General features: G+C 42.8%; 1 protein-coding gene across 1 annotated transcript in view; it reads left to right on the forward strand.

Annotated features, from left to right (window-relative positions):
• Positions 1 to 4,166, forward strand: part of LOC143768060 (uncharacterized) — a 48,044-nt gene extending 43,878 nt beyond the window's left edge. Inside the window, exon 6 of the mRNA XM_077256731.1 lies at positions 2,481 to 4,166. Coding sequence (XP_077112846.1) covers positions 2,481 to 3,751 — 1,271 coding nt within the window. The 3' untranslated portion in view covers positions 3,752 to 4,166. The remainder of the gene's footprint in view (positions 1 to 2,480) is intronic.
• The last annotated feature ends 16,878 nt before the right edge of the window (positions 4,167 to 21,044 follow it).

Genomic DNA, 21,044 nt, shown 5'->3' on the forward strand with positions numbered 1-21,044 from the left:
GTGTTGGCTGTAGGGAACTTGGCACATATGGCAGACTTTATGTACCGCTGCCTTTCCGGTGACCCTCATGTTATATTCATTTTGGCCAAAAAAAAGCACTGGTTGTACACCCTGCTAGACCCACGATGAAGCAGTGAGCGAAACGGCGTTGGAGTGGTGTGTGCAAGGCAGTGGTATTCCTAACTGGTCAGTATTCATAATATATTTTGGTACATTTGGCAGCGCTTTTACTGAGCAATATATAATTATTTGTTTTTTGTTTTTGGCTCACAACTTTTGTGGACACACTGTTTGTTTTGTATGCAATTTATTTTTTATTGCACTATTGCACTTTATTATGAATTGATTTATTTTGCTGCACACAATAGGTGTGTGTGTGTATATATGGACCTACACACATATTATTCACAAATTTATTTGACTGATTTTTATCACATATTATATTATTAAATTATTATTTGCTGCATTATATATATTTTTATGTTTATTATACTGATCAGTTTGGACTTGCCCTGTCTTGCACATACGGGATTTTTATATATATTTATTTTTTTATCTATCCCTAAGTAAACCTCGATTGGAGGAGATACATATTATCTATAGTTGTATGTTTTATATTCTTAATAAATAAATATCTGTTGTAGATTATACAATTTTAGTAATACAAATTTCCATACGTTTTGGTGATGTTCTTTGTGATTGCAATTTATTTTTAATAAAAAATATATTTAATTTAATATAATCTGGTCTGATGGAATTTTTTAAGGGTTCATTTCTATAGTGTTTTTCCTCAGTTTATAAAAATTATTATCTCTGGTGTTTCTTTCTATATAGGTTGTTTTTTGTACACTGTAAAAGGCCTGGCCTAATTTCATGACACCCTCCCAGCATCCAGGCCCTGATATCTGGGTATTTTTGACAAGAATGGAAAAGTTTTTAAATATGAACAAGCAATACTTGGCTGACAAAACCAGCATACTCCATAATTCCTCTGTGATCTTCTGATGTCCAGTTTTTTAAATAAAAAAAATCTATTTCGGTTTACTTTAAATTCTAATTTTTTAATAAATACATTTTACATTTTGCCTTATAGACAAGTTATTATACAGTAAATTGTTTCTTAATATTTTTTTCCTTGTCAACTATAATTTCTCTATTCTCGAATGACCTGTTTGAGTCCCTGCAGCCGCATGTTTTGCGACTGTTAGACTGCCACAAAACATGCAGGAATTACCAAGTCACATACTGTAATTACTCCAGAGAAGTTTCACCATTAGTTACTCATGTTTTGCTAATGAAGACATTTGAGTTTGATAATTTCAGTATATTATTGTCTATACTGAGTTTTTGACTACAGTAGTTATTTCACAAAATACTCTAAATTTAACCACTTCCAGCAGCAAGTTTTATCTTCCTCATCCGGTCCCATATTTCAAATTTGACATGTGTTATTTTATGTGGCGATAACATTGGAATTCATCAAAAAGTGTAATAAGAAACAAATAGACCTTGCAAATTATTTTCCCACTTCTCTTGAATCCAGCAATACCAGCAATACCCATATATTGAATATTTGTATTCCACTGTCTGGGCACATGGCGGGGTTAAAAAGAGAAGGAGGTCCATTTAGCTATTTGAATCTAAATCTTGCTGGAATAATTTGGAGACAAAATATATTGGGGACGCTGTTCATGGTCACCTGGCAGCTCGAAAGATGGCTACTACAAACAGGATTGGCGCTATCTACTCCGTTTTCCATATCCCAGGGATTCCCTTGCTCATCATATCCCAGGAAATTGCCTTGCTCATCATCCTTTAAAGGATATACATGGATTTGGACTTACACGGAGACCCCTAGGCTTGTGCCACGTTGTTACCTGCTGTTCTGTTGCATGAGATGGGAAGAAGAATATTCAGGTTGCCGGGTCAGAACCAGAAAGGCAGAGAAAATACCTAATCAGAAGATGCAAGAGTAGTCAGTAAACGGGTCAGGGTCACAACCGGTAATTTAATACAGAAGCCAGGAGCTGAGCACAGAGGATTGAACCAGAGGAGAATAAGCTTGTATCTGGCACCTTCCAGCAGAGCTGATATTGCTGGATTGGTTTATTGAAGCCATGTTGCTTTTCAAAAGACTTTGAGCCACTAATAATGTGGAAACCTGTTTTTCCACTGACCGATGATGGACCCGAGTGAGGACTTTATTTCAGATGACTAGAGTTTTTATTGGTATTATTTTTGCCTGCAACACAGTTTGGTGGCTTTTTATTCGATATTTGGGAAGCAGAGTGAACAAACAGTGGAGCACCATGATCTACTCGTGCATCTTATACGGTTTTCTATTAGCCTGTGAGCTGTCATTGTCTTGGTAAATCAATATTTTACATAACTTGCTATTTTACAGACAGTTTAAGTAGAAATGTTCAAAAATATAAGTGAATGATATTTTATTCCAAATTTGTGTGATTTTATTATTGCAGATGACTGTACCAGGAGACCAGAGGGGCAGCTGACATCTTCAATTTTTAAATCAGATGATCTAGAGATTCCACAGGATACAATTAAAGCAAATGCCATTACTCCAGATACACCAACATCCCTTCACAGCTATGATCTCTCATCTGATCCTTTCAAACAGATCTTGTCTCCTGATTCATTACAGACTACTAAGGAAAATCAAAGTAACAAAATAAGCATTCAAAAACCAACTGGTCATAAAGCAAAAAAATCATTTTCAAGTTTAGAATATGGAGAGAGTTTTCCTTTCAAAAAATCTTTTGTTAAACAACAAAAAATTCACACAGTAGAGAATAACTATTCTTGTTCCAAGTGTGGGAAATGTTTTAATAAGAAGTCACATCTGGTTCGTCACCAAAGAACTCACACAGGGGAGAAGCCATTTTCATGTTCAGAATGTGAGAAATGTTTTACAGAGAAATCAAGTCTTCTCAAACATCAGAGAATTCACACAGGGGAGGAACCTTTTTCATGTTCAGAATGTGGGAAATGTTTTAACCATAAATCGATTCTTGATAGACACCAAAGAATTCACACAGGGGGGAAGTCTTTTTCATGTTCAGAATGTGGGAATTGTTTTACAGAGAAATCAAGTCTTATCACACATCAGCGAACTCACACAGGAGAGAAGCCTTTTTCATGTTCAGAATGTGGGAAATGTTTTAACCTTAAATCGATTCTTGATGGACACCAAAGAACTCACACAGGGGAGAAGCCATTTTCATGTTCAGAATGTGGGAAATGTTTTACAGAGAAATCAAATCTTCTAAGACATCAGCGAACTCACACAGGGGAGAAACCTTTTTCTTGTTCTGAATGTGGGAAATGTTTTAACTCTAAATCGATTCTTGATAGACACCAAAGAATTCACACAGGGGAGAAGCCTTTTTCATGTTCAGAATGTGGGAACTGTTTTAAAACTACAACACATCTTATCACACATCAGCTAACTCACACAGGGGAGAAGCCTTTTTCTTGTTCAGAATGTGGGAAATGTTTTAACCGTAAATCAGTTCTTCATGGACACCAAAGAACTCACACAGGGGAGAAGCCATTTTCATGTTCAGAATGTGGGAAATGTTTTAACCGTAAATCAATTCTTGATGGACATCAAAGAACTCACACAGGGGAGAAGCCTTTTTCATGTTCAGAATGTGGGAAATGTTTTAACCGTAAATCAATTCTAGATGGACACCAAAGAACTCACACAGGGGAGAAGTCTTTTTCATGTTGAGAATGTGGGAAATGTTTTGTGAAGAAAATATCTCTTCTTAGTCACAATAAAAGTCTCATAGGAAAGAATCCTTTTTTATATCTCCATCTCACGAATGGCTCCATATTTGCTCAGTATTTGATGCAGGTAAAATGTGTACCTGAGGTCACTGGCTGGTCACCTGCATTTTTTACCTGCGTTTTTACATGTGTTTTTGATGCATTTTTTCATTGCATACTTTTTTTGTGTCACTTAGAATAAAGCTAATTGAAAGTTGGCTTCTAGGTAGGAAAAATAAGTGATTTCCTGTTTGCAGATATATTGGGATATGTTCCCACGGTCAGTATAAGCTGTGGGTTGGAACCTGCATCATCCGCAGTGTCCAACCTGCAGCATCCAGCTGTTACAGCATAGTGGATGGGATTTCAAGAAATCCCATGTCTACTGTGCATGCACCGACGCCCACGGCTCACCCGCAGAGACGGACATGCATCATGTCTTTCCAGACCGCAGCATGTCAATTTATGTAGAGAAGACGCTCCATCTCCGCTGGGTAAACTACCTATTCACTGTCATCAGATGCGGTAAAACCACAACATCTTCCTAGTCTCATGCGTATTAAGTGCGGGAACACAGTTTACTACGCATGTGTACTAATTTACATAATGGTGAATCTTATGACACAGCCAGAAGTACATGACACAGGAAGTGAAGCAAAGCACAGAGAGGTCCTTTTCTTTTAATAATAATTAAAAAAAATGACCTGGGGTCCCCCATATTTGTTAACCAGCCAGAGTAAAGCAGACTACTGGGACTGATATTTCAGACTGGTAAGGATCCAATATCCATGAACCTTACCAGCTTGATATTATCAGGCTGTAGCAGTCTGCTTACCTTGGATGGTTAACACAAATAGTTGGATCCCCTCCAAAAATAAAAAACAGCATGGGGTCCCCCTATTTTTGTTAACCAGGCAAGGAAAAAGCAGACAGCTGCGGCCTTGTACTTGTATTCTCAGGCTTGTGAGGCCCATGGATTTTGGCCTTCACCAGCTTAAAAGCAGCCCACAGCTGCCCCACAACTGGCACATCCAAAGATGCGCTAATTGTGGCACTTTACCCGGCTCTTCCCACTTCACTGTAGTGGTGGCAAGTGGGGTAATGTTTGCGGGGTTTATGTTACCTTTGTATTGTCAGGTGACATCAAGCCCATGGATTAGTAATGGAGAAGCGTCTATAAGACACCTATCCATTACTAATCCTATAGTTACATGGTAAATAAAGAGACAGCCAGAATAAAATCCTTTATTAATCTTAATTAATCATACTTACTGCATCGCCTAATCCCTCAATATCCTGCAACAAAAATAAAATAATAAACCAACACAAATACTTCCTGTCCGCCGTAGTCAATTACCGAGTGTCTCACGACGAGTCCAGCTCTGCTACATCTGGATGCCTTTGGCTGAATGGTGACATTATGCCACCATCCAGCCTGACATCCAGACACAGCGGAGCTTGTAGATGACCACCGGAGCTAACTCTGTCAACGGCAGTAATGTACAAGGCATTTCTCGTGGTCAGCTGAGCTCATTGTGAGTACTGCAGTGGATGTGATCTTCCGGCTGAAGCAAGGTAAGACATTATATTAGTACACATGCGTAGTAAGCTGCGTTTCCGCACTTACTACGCATGTGACTATAAAGATAATGCACTTTTACCGCATGTAATGATAGTCTATGGGAAATTTATGCTGCGGAGACTGAGCGTCTGCACTAAATAAATGGACATGCTCTGGTTTGGAAAGACCCTCCGCATGTTCGCTTACCCAGGGCTGCCGCAGGCGTCTCTGAACGCATAGTGGAGATGGGATTTCTTGAAATCCCACCCATTATGCTGTAACATCTGGATGCTGCGGATGAACGCAGCGTCAAACCCGCAGCATTTACTGACCGTGGAAACATACCCTCAATGTTGTAAATATTTTGCTTGAAAATCAACTCTTTATAAACATCAGAGCAGTCACTCAAGGGAGAAGCTTTTTTTATGTTCAGAATGTTGGAAATGGTTTAACCTCTTTCTGACCTTGGACGGGATAGTACGTCCAAGGTCAGATTCCCTGCTTTGATGTGGGCTCTGGTGGTGAGCCCACATCAAAGCCGGGACATGTCAGCTGTTTTGAACAGCTGACATGTGCCCGCAATAGTGACGGGTGGAATCGCGATCCACCCGCCACTATTAATTAGTTATATGCCACTGTCAAACGTTGACAGCGGCATTTAACCGGGGCTTTTGTCCATTGGGCCGGAAATGAGTGCATCGCCGACCCCGTCACATGATCCGGTGTCAGGGATGTGTCGGCATAGTGACCAGACGTCTCCTTGAGACCTCTATGTTTGCTGATGCTGGCTTGCTGTAAGCGACACCCTGTGGACGGCGCTCATAGCAAGCCTGTAATTCAGCTACATAGGAGCGATCTGATGATCGTTCCCATGTAGCTGAGCCGATCGAGTTGTGCCAGCTTCTAGCCTCCCATGCAGGCTATTGAAGCATGTAAAAATGTAAAAAAAAAGTGAAAATAAATAAAAAGAATCTAAAAGTTTAAATCGCCCCCCTTTCGCGCCATTCAAAATAAAACAATAAAAAAAAAAATCAAACCTACACATATTTGGTATCGCCGAGTTCAGAATCGCCCGATCTATCAATAAAAAAAGGATTAACCTGATCTTTAACACCCAGTTTTGTATTTTCCCAAGGGTAACAGAAGAAATTGTACCCCAAAAGTTGTTGTCCAATTCAATTTGTCCTGAGTATGCTGATACCCCATATGTGGGGGGGAACCACCGTTTGGGCGCATGGCAGAGCTCGGTAGGGAAGGAGCGCCATTTGGAATGCAGACTTAGATGGATTGGTCTGCAGGCATCACGTTGCATTTGCAGAGCCCCTGGTGTACCTAAACAAGTGACCCAATATTGGAACCTAGACCCCCCAAGGAGCTTATCTAGATGTGTTGTGTAAACTTTGAACCCCCAAATATTTGTCTACAGTTTATAATGCAGAGCCGTGAAAATAAAAATCATTTTTGTCCCACAAAAATGTTTTTTTTTTTTAGCCCCCCCCCCAATTTTTATTTTCCCAAGGGTAACAAGAGAAATTGGACCCCAGAAGTTGTTGTCCAATTTGTCCTGCGTACGCCGATACCCCATATGTTGGGGTAAACCCCTGTTTGGGCGCACGGGAGAGCTTGGAAGGGAAGGAGCACTGTTTTACTTTTTCAACGCAGAATTGGCTGGAATTGAAATCGGACGCCATGTCGCGTTTGGAGAGACCTGATGTGCCTAACCAGTGGAAACCCCCCAATTCTACCTGAAACCCTAACCCTAATCCCAACCCTAACCCTGACACACCCCTAACCGTAGCCCTAACCCTAATGGAAAAATCAAAATACATTTTTTACATTTTTTTAATTTTTCCCTAAGGGGGTGATGAAGGGGGTTTGATTTACTATTATAGCGGGTTTTTTAGCGGATTTTTATGATTGGCAGCCGTCACACAATAAAAGACGCTTTTTATTGCAAAAAATATTTTTTTGCGTTACCACATTTTGAGAGCAATAATTTTTCCATATTTTGGTCCACAATGTCATGTGAGGTCTTGTTTTTTACGGGATGAGTTGACGTCTTTATTGGTAACATTTTCGGGCACGTGACATTTTTTGATCACTTTTTATTCCGATTTTTGTGAGGCAGTATGACCAAAAACAGCTATTCATGAATTTCTTTTGGGGGAGGCATTTATACAGTTCCGCGTTTGGTAAAATGGATAAAGCAGTTTTATTCTTTCGGTCAGTGCGATTACAGCGATACCTCACTTATATCTTTTTTTATGTTTTGGCGCTTTTATACGATAAAAACTATTTTATAGAAAAAATAATTATTTTTTCATCGCTTTATTCTGAGGACTATAACTTTTTTATTTTTTCACTGATGACGCTGTATGGCGGCTCATTTTTTGCGGGACAAGATAATGTTTTCAGCGGTACCATGGTTATTATATCTGTCTTTTTGATTGCGTGCTATTCCACTTTTTGTGCGGCGGTATGATAATAAAGGGTTGTTTTTTGCCTCTTTTTTTTTTTACGGTGTTCACTGAAGGGGTTAACTAGCGGGACAGTTTTATAGGTCGGGTCGTTACGCGGCGATACTAAATATGTGTACTTTTATTGTTTTTTTTAATTTAGATGAAGGAATGTATTTATGGGAACAATATTTTTTTTTTCTTTATTTAGGAATTATTTTTTTTACACTATAACATTGTCGCAAGGGGGGCATCATGTTATAGTGATAGATCGCTGATCTGACACTTTGCAGAGCACTGTGTCAGATCAGCGATCTGACGTGCACTGCTGCAGACTTACCAGCGCCTGCTCGGATGCAGCCCCACGGCCATTTTGGATCTGGGCCTGCAGGGAGGAAGAAGGTAGGAGACCCTTGGAGCAACGCAATCACATCGCGTTGCTTTGAGGGTCTCAGGGAACCCTGCTTCCCTATATCGCCGGAACACTGCGATCATGTTTGATCGCAGTGTGCCGGGGGTTAATGTGCCGATCGCTCCTGGCACATAGTGTCAAATGTCAGCTGCGATAGGCACCAGGCCGCGATCGGCTGCGCTCCCCCTGGGAGCGCGGCCGATCACTATGACGTACTATCCCGTCCCTGGGAATTAAGTCCCACGTCACCTTGACGGGATAGTACGTCATATGGGATTAAGGAGTTAAAATGCATTAACGGGCGATCAAAAGAACGTATCTCAACAAAAATGATATCATTAAAAATGTCAGCTCAGCACGCAAAAAATAAACATTCAACCGACCCCAGATCACGAAAAATGGAGACGCTACGGGTATTGGAAAATTGCGCAATTTAAAAAAAAAAATTTTTTTTAGCAAAGTTTGGAATTTTTTTTCACCACTTAGATAAAAGAGAACCTAGACATGTTTGGTGTCTATGAACTCATAATGACCTGGAGAATGGCAGGTCATTTTTTGCATTTAGTGAACCTAGTAAAAAAGCCAAACAAAAAACCAGTGTGGCATTGCATTTTTTTTGTAATTTCACCGCACTTGGAATTTTTTTCCTGTTTTTTGAACAAAAGTACAATTCGTCCCGCAAAAAATAAGCCCTCACATCGCCAAATTGATGGAAAAATAAAAAAGTTATGGCTCTGGGAAGGAGGGGAGCGGAAAACGAACACGGAAAAACGGAAAATCCCAAGGTCATGAAGGGGTTAACCAACAACAACCCCTTGTTATTCCTCATGTTTGGCCTCATTAAAATAAAAACACTCATGTCTTCCGTACCGGCACCATTCCAGCAGTGTCAGGACTCACATTACGAAGGTGGGGATGGTGACACCAGTGCGGAACCATCCTGGCCACCATGGATGTGGAATTTTTGTGCTCTAATATCCCACACCAAATTCTTCCTGGAAAACACAGGGACTGATGCAGATTCTGTGGTGAAACTTCACCTCACCTGCAATTACTTTGAATTTGACAACAAGATATATCTACAGAAGACTGGCACAGCAATGGGAAGTAAAATGGCTCCACAGTATGGAAATCTTTTCATGGCCAAGCTTGAAAGCGACTTTTTGTCCTCATGTCCCATCAGGCCTCTGGCCTACTACCGCTGCATTGATGATATTTTAATCATCTTGATGGAGTCTGATCCACAGCTAAAGATGTTCCATGAACAGTTTAATCGATTTCATCCTACCATCAACTTGACACTCAACTACTCCTGCCCTGAAATTAACTTTTTGGACACCATCATTAAGCTGCAGAACAATGAAATAGAAACATCCCTGTATCAGAAGCCAATCGGCCATCCAACATACCTTAAATGGGACAGTTTCCATCCAAAACACATAAAAATCTCTATTGTCTACAGCCAAGCCATCAGATGCAATCGTATGTGTTCCACCCCATGGATAGAGATGAATACCTTGGTCGCCTTAGAAAGATCTTTTTGAATCAGGGCTACCATCCAAGAACAATTGAAAACCAGATTACAAGAGCCACCAGAATATCAAGGAATCACCTGCTACATTACAAAGCTAAAGAAGAAAATATTCGGGTACCTCAAGTAGTTACCTACAATCCAAATCTGGAGGTGCTAAGGGGAGCTGCACGAAAATTACAACCTTTACTACAAAAAGATGCCCAATTACAATCCATTTTTCCAGACCCCCCCACCACTGTGTTTTAGGCAGCCCCCAAATATGAGAAGCATCATTGTCAGAAGCTCCCTGTCCTCTCAAACAGTTCTAAGAACCTTTCCTTGCAACCAGAAAAAAAATGTAAAACCTGTCCATTTATAATGACCACGGACAAGATAAAGATCACAATTCACATCAGGACTACAAGATACCAGGTACTTTCAGCTGCGTCACTTCTAATGTGGTGTACCTAATCATTTCTACTAAATGTCCAACTGGGGGTCTGTATGTAGGGGAAACGGGGCAGAAACTGAGAACAAGGATGAATTCTCACCACCATACAATAAGAGAAAAAAGAATGGATCTACCTGTGGCAAAACATTTCTGTCTACCGGGTCATAACATTATGGACATGAAATTACTTGTATTAAAAGGTAACTTCAAATCTCAAAGAGACAGAAGAATGTGGGAATATAAACTGATGATGACCTTTGACACTCTTAGTGCAGGAATGAATGTGTCGCATGGATTTATGTCTTTTTACATCAACTAAGGAACTAAGGAATTTGCCCCTCAGACCCATGTGGGGTCATCACAACAGAACCAGACTCCAATCAGAGGACAATAAAACATTCCTTATCTAAGAACTGGTCCAATATTTATGGACATAACTGTTTATCCATCATGGTAATTCTGCTTCATGTCACCTGTCTTATCCATGTATTTTTCTGTGTTTTTTTGTCCTGTTATGTGTTGTGCATAAATATGTGATTCTCCAGAATTTCTTTTAGTCTATGCCTTAAGAAGAGACCTGTGTAGTCTATAAAGCTTGCAGTTTGTTACCATCTTTTCAGTTAGCCATTAAAAGGTATCAACCACTGAGGACTCTCAATTCTAAATATTTTTCTATCCACTGGCTAACACAGTACCAAGATATATATCTTTCCTGTATCAACAGGGGTGTAACTTATGTGCTGATAAAAGGTCGAGGCTAATTATGATCTGGTTCATGCAGAAAGATATATATCTGTGTATGTACGATCCCGTTTACTGGACGTTTCCAATCGCTGTGCTTTCCTTCGCTAAGCCAAATCATCTCTGTGATCACCATAGTAAAATTCCTGCTTTAATCTTGTTTATTATATGCACTGCATATGCTGTATTGTTTGTCCCCTTTGTAAAATCTTTTTTATAAATCAGATAAATTTTTCTTGAATTTTTTAACATACAACAAGACAAGACAACACCCATCCAAACCCCCTCCCCCTCCTTGTTCCGGACCACATAGCAATTAGCAGGTATCTTATTATATTAATCAACATATTTAAGCTGAATACAGCAATCTGTATACTCATGTGCAAATAAACATTATGAAAGATAAGTCCCAAGTCTCCAAGTTCTTTAGATTTCTCCTGAAACGGGAAGGATATTATGGGAACAGATTTTATATGCATTACTCCAATGAGGTTTAATCGGACATATATTTCACTCGACACAAGTAATAATATTACCCAGCATGTCCCCACATAAGGACATAGTATCCATGCCTTGGTGACTTTTCCAATCCTCCCATATTTTACAGAATTTATGCAGGGCTCTCCTCTTTTGATATACTCCTTCCATACATAGCAGTTGATTAATTTTTTCCATAAATTCCCTCAACGTAGGTGGCGCCCTGCCCAACTATTGTGCTGCTATAATTTTCCTGGCTTGATATAATGTTCTTTTCTCAGTCTCCCATGTCAGCACCACGGAGAGATGGGATCCGCCCTTCAGGGACAGGGAACCTACAGATAAAAGGGCGGTACCTCTCCCTTGGTGAACCTTCAGTATTGCGGTACCTGGAAGAAGAGCAGGAGCAGAAGATCCGGGGCCCGCCAGTCCAGGTATTGGCAGCAGGGAGGTCCCTGCCACCGCTGCTGTGGTGCCCGAAGCCGGGACCGATGTGTCTGCTGAGTGAGCGGAGCTGCTGCTCCAGAGAGGAGGCTGGGGCTACCGGGGTCCGGCAGCGGCACACGAGGACGGTGCCTGAGGATGAAGGTGGAGCAAGATGGCTGCCACTCTGGAAATGGAGTACTCGTTCCGGGTCCCCAGGCGGGCACATGCGCACAAACGCTCTCCCAAGTAACGCGGTGCAGGGGGAGGACAGGAGGTGACGTCACATGTGCGGCAGATTTAAACCTGCTGTAAAGAAATGTTTCTTGCTGAATGCAATCCCTCGGAAAATGGAGGACAGTGACCAGGAACAGCCTAAGCAGCAGCACCACCGCTGCAAGCAGCAGTCATATGGGCATGATTGAGGCAAGCAAAGAATCTGGTCCAGTAGTCACTCCACGCAGCACAGCAGATCTGCTGTGATGAGCAAGTCCCTCCGTGGATGATCCTCTATGGGATCCTATTCTATGGGATCCTATTCCTCCTCCAGAACCGGTACCTGCGACCGCATCCACTGGTGAGTGACGTTCGAGAAAGTTCACCATTGTAATGTGGGCACTTCTCTTCCTCTTATTAGGGAAGGCACAGACTGGGGAAAATGAAAAACAGGAGTTCTCCCACCTGTGACAGAGCCTTGCCAAAATCCTGGATCAAGAAGCTCTGCGACTCTTGTACACAACAAATTATTTGTGAGGACACCCCAGATTTTGCTTCGTAACTTAGATCTGTAATCAGATCAGAGGTCCAGAGTTCTTCCCTAAAAAAAGGGGATAAAGCCAAAAAGAATGATCCCATAATATTCTCCCAATCTAACCCCTATTCCTCTGGGGGTATTGACTCGGATATATCAGATTTCTCCGCCGCATCCTCGGACAAGGAAATGGGGGGGCGTCATTGTATTCCCCTCGACAAGGTAGACACACTAGTAGTGATGAGTGACTATACTCGCTGCTCGGGTTTTCCAGAGCATGCTTGGGTGGTCTCCGAGTATTTGTTAGTGTTCGGAGATTTAGTTTTCATCGCTGCAGCTGGATGATTTACAGCTACTACCCAGCCTGAATACATGTGGGGGTTGCCTGGTTGCTAGGAAATCCCCACATATGTTCAAGCTGTCTGGTAGCCACAAATTATGCTGCTGAGGTCATGAAAACGTAATCTCCGAGCAGTTACAAATACTCGGAGACCACCCAAGCGTGCTCAGGAAAACCCGAGCAACGAGTACACACGCTCATCACTACACACTAGTAAAGACAGTGAGGTCTACTATGGGGGTGGTGGACCCTCGTCCTGATAATACACCAAATATAATATCTTGCACTAATTTAAGCCAAAAGAAACGCAAAGCGTTTCCACTTAATGATAATATCCAGGCTTTAATCAAAAAAAGAATGGGAGAGGCCGGATAGGAAGAATTCCTCGGTGCCTTCCCTTAAAAGGAAATATCCATTTGAAGAGGAGGCATCCACATGTTGGGACAAAGCCCCTAAAGTGGACGTTGCTGTAGCTAAAGCCTCTAAGAAATTCACCCTCCTCTTTGAGGACATAGGTACACTTAAAGACCCCTTAGACAAAAAAGCTGACCCCTTGTCACGGGGAGACTAGGTGGGCGAGAGCTAATAACCCGGGCCCCTGCAATTTCCCTCAGACTAGGGAAATGCTGACTGACCCTCTACCTGAAGTTTACACTGATCGTGTGCATGTCCAGGCCTCGAACCTCACCCTGCCTCCTGTTACAACCCTAGGCTGAAAACCTCAACCCTCCACCCGGTGAATGCGATACACCAATACCCACAGTTAGCACAGACAAGGATAAAGGAAAATATACACCACACCACAGTCACTCAGGAATACACTATAAATGTGCAGGGCAAAATAAACACAAATATAGGAAGGAGTAAATAAGACAAAGGAAAATACACCACCAGCAACGATTCTCCAACAACCAGCTCTCCACTCCAGACCGAGATAACAACGCAAGACAGAAGCTATAATCGGCGACGCCTAATGATCAAGAAAGCTATATGAAGGCAATGGGCATGGCCCAGCTTCCAATCCGAGGATCAGGTAAATTAACCCCAGAACAGCTAGACAAAATCTAGCCGACGCCAATGAGCAAATAGTGGTCAAAAGCGGAACTACCGCTGTCTGTCGGATGACCTGGTCTGAACGGCGTCCGACATGACACCCCTTTCTTAAAGGGACCTGGGAGTCAGTGGGGGGAACCTTAGGCCAGCTATAGCAGCAACATGTACCTCCAGATATAGAAACTTGATTCCAGCTCATCCAGTTGCCCTATGCTCATCCACCTGGGGCTCAGACACCGGCCTCGCCCTGACCTCACATCAAGGAAAATAGAAAAAACTGGAGCCCGACTCAACAGGACTGGATTTTCCTTTTTTTATTTTTCGAAACAAAATATAGTGCATACAAAAGAAAAACTTACGTGGTTGACATGACCCAGTCAACGCGTTTCGACTGAACTAGGCAGTTGAACTCATGACTTAATGTACCTCCAGATCCCTAATGGTGTGTATGGATCAGCTGGAAAAACAACTAAGGGAAGGGGCACCAGGAAAAAAATCTTGGAATCCATTCCCATGACAAGAGGCACAGCGGCCTTTCTGGCAGATTTGTCTGCTGACTCTGAATTTGTCTGTTTAACATCAAAATCTTCCGCCCTCTCAAATGCAGCCCGGAGAACCTTATGGCTTAAATGTTGGCCAGGGGACCTACAAGCTAAACTTAAGTTATGCTCGATCCCATGCAAGAGCCAATATTTATTCGGAGAGACTTTGGATGATATTCTCCAAAAAGCCGGGGAGAAGAAAAAGGTTTTCATGAACCTAGGGCCGGTATCATTTAAACAGTAATTTCGGAGCAAAAGGTTATTTTGTAAAAAAAAACAAACCCCGGGAGAGCAGAACAGATGGGATGAGGGAAGAAGAAAAATAGAGGGTATCGCTTTGGCAGTTCTTCCCAAGACAAAAAATCTTAAAAGTGACGGTTTACCCAGGGTGGGAGAAGATTAACCCCTTTCCTTCTGGCCTGGAAAAACATCTCAAACAACCCTTGGATTTTAAATCTAATCAAGTCAGGCTTACGGATAGACTTTTTCTCTCTCCCCCTCAAAACTATGTGGTGACTCCCCTAAGATCCTCTATACAGGAACAAAAGGCCTAGGAATGTGATGTCTTGAACCTGATAGAGAAGTCAGTCTTTCGGGAAGTTCCCCCTCAAGAGATGGAGAAGGGTATCTACTCTCCGCTATTTCTAGTATCAAAACCAGATGGCACTTATCGGACAATAATAAATTTACGGAAACTGAATGGATATATCAATAATTCAAGAGGGAGTCAATAAAATCCAGCATCAAAATACTATTCCCGAACTGTTTTTTGACTGTTTTGGATCTCAGCGACGCGTACTACCACATCCCCATTCACTTACTGTCCAGGAAATTCTTCTGACTAGCAGTTTCCATAAGAGGGGAAATATGAGAATTCCAATATAGAGCCCTTACCTTCGGAATATATATAGCCCCCAGCGTATTCACAAAATTAATAGCGGAAATAATGGCGCATCTAAGGGAGCGGGACATTTTCATAATTCCCTATTTGAACAATTTTCTAATAGTGAATGACTCGGCCCAACACTGCAGAGAGCAGAGGGACAGAGTAATGAAAACTCTAGTGAACATGGGCTGGCTTCTAAATCTGAAAAAGTCAAGGCTAGAGGCCAGCAGAGTACAAAAATTCCTGGGGTTAACGTTGGACTCTCAAAAACAAGAGTGTCGCCTCCCAGTCCACAAAAAAAAAAATTATCCATATAGTGACAAAAGCCTTACAGAACCCCTCCATGACACTGAGGAAAGCCGTGTCACTACTGGGATACCTTTCTGCCTGTCTACCGGCGGTCCAGTGGGCGCAACTACACACAAGGGATCTCCAGTGGGATATATTAGAAAATCACTGGGCACTAAGAGGTCATTTAGAGGGTCACATAACTCTAAATTCTTCTATTCATTCCCTACTGCGGTGGAAAGATATTAGCAACCTATCCAGAGGGATCCCCTGGGTAAGAAGAGTGTCACACATAATTACTACCGATGCAAGCCCCACGGGATGAGGGGCCCAGATGGACAACCGGGTGACTCAGGGGGAGTGGGGGAGCCAGGAACTAGCAGCTTCCTCAAACCAGAATGAACTCTGAGCTGTAGGTCATGCTCTTTCAAAATTTCTTCCTTTTCTACAGGGGCATCATGTCCGCATATTTTCAGACAATCAAGTAATGGTGGCTTTTATAAGCCATCAGGGGGAGACCAGGTCCTGAGCTCTAATGGACGCTTCTGCCAGGATCCTCAGCTTCACGGAGGAATACCTTCTATCCCTCTCTGCACTACACATTTGGGGGGTAGAAAATAAAAAAGCAGATTTTCTGAGCCGCACTCAGCTAAGGCAGGGCAAGTGGGTTTTAAATCAGTCCATTTTTGATCAGATTATGAAGATGTGGGGAACCCCGAGATAGATTTATTTGCTGATTTCAACAACAAAAAAGTAGAGGCATTTTGTTCTCTAACCCCAGGGGAATCCTTGGGCCCTAGATGCCTTCATGCTCCCATGGACTCACAGCTTGACATATGCCTTTCCCCCCGATCATCCTTATTCCAGCAGTTATACAGAAAGTCAGGGAAGACAAGACAAGGATGATACTTATAGCCCCTTTCTGGCCAAGAAGAACTTGGTTCTCCTGGCTGAGGATGCTAACGATCGCCGACCCCTGGATCCTACCGGATCTTCCGGACCTTCTATCTTAGGGTCCAGTGTTACATCCGCAGGTGGCAAACCTTCATTTAACAGCACGAAATTTGAAGGGGCACTGCTGAAAGATAGGGGTTTTTCAGAGAACTTAGTTTCTACACTGTTAAAAAGTAGGAAACCGGTTACTACAAGGGCTTTCGGTAAAATCTGGAAAAATTCCTATCCACCTCCAGAGTTAAAGTTCAGGATCATCTCACAATTACTGAAATACTTGAATTCCTACAAAAGGGACTAGAGCAGGGCCTGGCAGTCAGTATTTTGAAGGTACAAGTGGCAGCTGTAGAGGCATTATATAACAAAGACATTGCAGGTAATCCATGGGTAATGTGGTTCATTAAAGCTGCAGCAAGATCCAGATCGATGGTTAGTCAAAAACTACTCTCCTGGGATCTAAATCTGGTACTATCGGCACTAACAGGTCCCCCATTCGAGCCGATAGATGCAGCCCCTCTCAATATCTTGTCCTTTAAAACCGTCCTCCTGGTAGCTCTAACATCGGCCCGCAGAGTAAGCGATATTCAGGCCCTATCTACGGTTCCAATTTTTTAAAAATTTTTAGATGACAGGCCGGGTCAGGCTTTAGGATAACTCTATCTACCAAAGGTGGCATCTCGTTTCCATAGGTCCCAAGAGGTAGTCCTTCCTTTCTTTTACTCAAATCCTAGGAATAGGGAAGAGGAAAGATTTCACACCCTAGATGTTAAGAGATGTCTGGTTCAGTACCTAGAGTTCCACCCAGAGATGTAGGAAGGAAGGCTCTCTTTTTGTGTGTTTCCAGGGGCCTAGAAAGGGACTCAAGGCGTCCAAGAGTACCTTAGCAAGGTGGATAAGAGATGCGATAGCCTTGGCAAATTCATCCAGTGGGAACATCGTTCCAGAGGGTTTGAAAGCTCATTCCACAAGGGCCATGGCGACCTCATGGGCAGAGAGGTCTGAGGTATCGATAGAACAAATCTGTAAGGCGGCCACTTGGTCATCACCTTCAACTTTTTTTTTAACCCCTTCACCCCCGGAGCTTTTTCCGTTTTTCCATTTTCGTTTTTCGCTACCCTCCTTCCCAGAGCCATAACTTTTTTATTTTTCCGTCAATTTGGCCATGTGAGGGCTTATTTTTTGCGGGACGAGTTGTACTTTTGAACGACATCATTGGTTTTAGCATGTCGTGTACTAGAAAACGGGAAAAAAATTCCAAGTGCAGTGAAATTGCAAAAAAAGTGCAATCCCACACTTGTTTTTTGCTTGCCTATTTTGCTAGGTTCACTAAATGCTAAAACTGACCTGCCATTATGATTCTCCAGGTCACTACGAGTTTATAGACACCTAACATGACTAGGTTATTTTTCACCTAAGTGGTGAAAAAAAATTCCAAACTTTGCAAAAAACAAAACAAAACAAAATTGCGCCATTTTCCGATACTCGTAGCGTCTCCATTTTTCGTGATCTGGGGTCAGGTGAGGGCTTATTTTTTGCGTGCCGAGCTGGCGTTTTTAATGATAGCATTTTGGTGTAGATACGTTCTTTTGATCGCCCGTTATTGCATTTTAATGCAATGTCGTGGCGACCAAAAAAACGTAAATCTGGCGTTTCGAATTTTTTTCTCATTACGCCATTTAGCGATCAGGTTAATGCTTTTTTTTTATTGATAGATCGGGCGATTCTGAACGCGGCGATACCAGATATGTGTAGGTTGGGTTTTTTTTTTATTGATTTATTTTGATTGGGGCGAAAGGGGGGTGATTTAAACTTTTATATTTTTTTTATTTTTTTCACATTTTTAAAAACTTTTTTTTTTTACTTTTGCCATGCTTCTATAGCCTCCATGGGAGGCTAGAAGCAGGCACAGCCCGATCGGCTCTGCTATGCAGCAGTGATCATAAGATCGCTGCTACACAGCAGATTTGCAGGTGTGCTGTGAGCGCCGACCACAGGGTGGCGCTCACAGCCACCGGCAATCAGTAACCATAGAGGTCTCAAGGACCTCTATGGTTACCTTCCTGACTCATCGCCGACCCCCGATCATGTGACGGGGGTCGGCGATGCGCTCATATCCGGCCGCACGGCCGGATGCGGTAGTTAAATGCCGCTGTCTGCGCTTGACAGCGGCATTTAACTAGTTAATAGCGGCGGGTGATCGCGATTTCACCCGCCGCTATTGCGCGCACATGTCAGCTGTAAAAAACAGCTGACATGTCGCGACTTTTATGTGCGCTCACCGCCGGAGCGCACATCAAAGCGGGGGTCCCGACATGTGACGTACTATACCGTCACATGTCGGGAAGGGGTTAAACACTATCGCCTAGACCTAGCCTCCACGTCTGACTTAACCTTCGGAAGAAGGGTCTTCAGGCTGTGGTTAGTGATGAGCGAGTATAATTGTTGCTCGGGTTTTCCCGAGCACGCTCAGGTGATCTCCGAGTATTTGTTAGTGCTCGGAGATTTAGTTTTCGCCACCTCAGTGATTTACGGCTGCTAGACAGGTTGAATACATGTGGGAATTTCCTAACAGGCATTCCTCACATGTATTCAGCCTGTCTAGCAGCCGTAAATCATGCAGCTGCGGCAAGGAAGACTAAATCTCCGAGCACTAACAAATACTCTGAGGCCACCCGAGCATGCTCAGGAAAACCCAAGCAACGAGTATAATCGCTCATCTCTAGCTGTGGTCCCTCCCTAAACTACAAATCTCTGTAAATCTCTCCGTGATGCTGTCATGGGAGACTGAGAAAAGCATAGTTACTTACCAATAATAGTATTTCTCAGAGCCCATGACAGCACCCGCTTATTCTCTCCCATCAAGTGTGCGGTGAGCACGTTTTTACTGTGCGTAGCGTATTTTTGTACAGGCACGGTGTTTCTTTCCGATAAGCAGTATTATAATGTGTATATATTTCTATTGTTGTCACTAACCTGGAGGTCCTCCTCTGCTCTGTAAACCTACTGATGTGAGAGAGAGGTACCGCCCTTTTATCTGTAGGTTCCCTGTCCCTGAAGGACGGATCTCCTCTCTCAGTGGTGCTGTCATGGGCTCTGAGAAATACCGTTTTTGGTAAGTAACTATGTTTTTAATTGCCAACCTTATGTTTGCATCTTCAGCAACCCCGTCCACAAAAACCCAAGACACAAACCTGAGGATGCTTAGGAATCACAACCCTAAACACTGTGATTCTGTAGTCTATGACTTGGGTCCAGAAATTCCAGATGGAACCACATGACCAAAACATATGTAGCAAACCAGCAGGGCCCGAACCGCATATCATGCTAAAGTTATCCTCTCTTACCCCAATTTTATGCATGAATTTGTATGTCCTGTATTCCCGATGCAGCAGGTACATCTGTGACAGCCTTTGTGCCTCACTAGTGGACAGCTGGGGAATCGAGGATAATATGTCATCCCACTGCTCATTGTCAATTACCCCAACATCCTGCTCCTATTTCTCTTTAACCTCTTAATGACCGCCGATACACCTTTTCACGGCGGCAACTAAAGGTACTTAACCCCTTTCTGACCTCGGACGGGATAGTACGTCTGAGGTCAGAACCCCCCGCTTTGATGCGGGCTCCGGCGGTGAGCCCGCATCAAAGCCAGGACATGTCAGCTGTTTTGAACAGCTGACATATGCCCACAATAGCGGCGGGTGAAATCGCAATTCACCCTCTGCTATTAACTAGTTAAATGCCGCTGTCAAACACTGACAGCAGCATTTAACCGACGCTTCCGGCCGGGCAGCCGGAAATGACCCTTCCAGATCTCAGCAGGCGCACTGCGCATGCACCTGCCATTTTCTTACCGGAAGAAGACGCTGGCGGCTGTGGGGGGAAGCAGGAGGACCCATGGACACCGGGGGGGATCGGGGACCCTATTTCTCTCTCCTCTGATGTGTGATCACAATAGAGGAGAAAATAAATGGCAAATCGGACTTTTTTTGTGGTCGCCATTATATCATAAATAACGGCGATCGCAACCCCGAGGTCGGTAAAAATCGACCCGAATCATGTTCTATGAGGTCTCAGCTACCCCCGGCAGCCCAGACCCTGGAGAAATTCCGACTCTGGGGGGGCATTATATACTTTTTCCAGAGCGTCGCTTTGGTTTAACCCCTTCATGACCTTGGGATTTTCCGTGTTCTTTTTTCGATCCCCTTCTTCCCAGAGCCATAACTTTTTATTTTTTGTCAGCATAGCCGTGGGAGGGCTTATTTTTTGCGGGACAAGTTGTACTGTTGAACGACATAATTGGTTTCAGCATGTCGTGTACTAGAAAACGGGAAAAAAATTCCAAGTGTGGTGAAATTGCAAAAAAAAGAGCAATCTCACACTTGTTTTTTATTTGGCTTTTTTGCTAGG

This window comes from Ranitomeya variabilis, chromosome 4 (assembly GCF_051348905.1).
Source record: "Ranitomeya variabilis isolate aRanVar5 chromosome 4, aRanVar5.hap1, whole genome shotgun sequence".
Lineage (NCBI taxonomy): Eukaryota > Metazoa > Chordata > Amphibia > Anura > Dendrobatidae > Ranitomeya > Ranitomeya variabilis.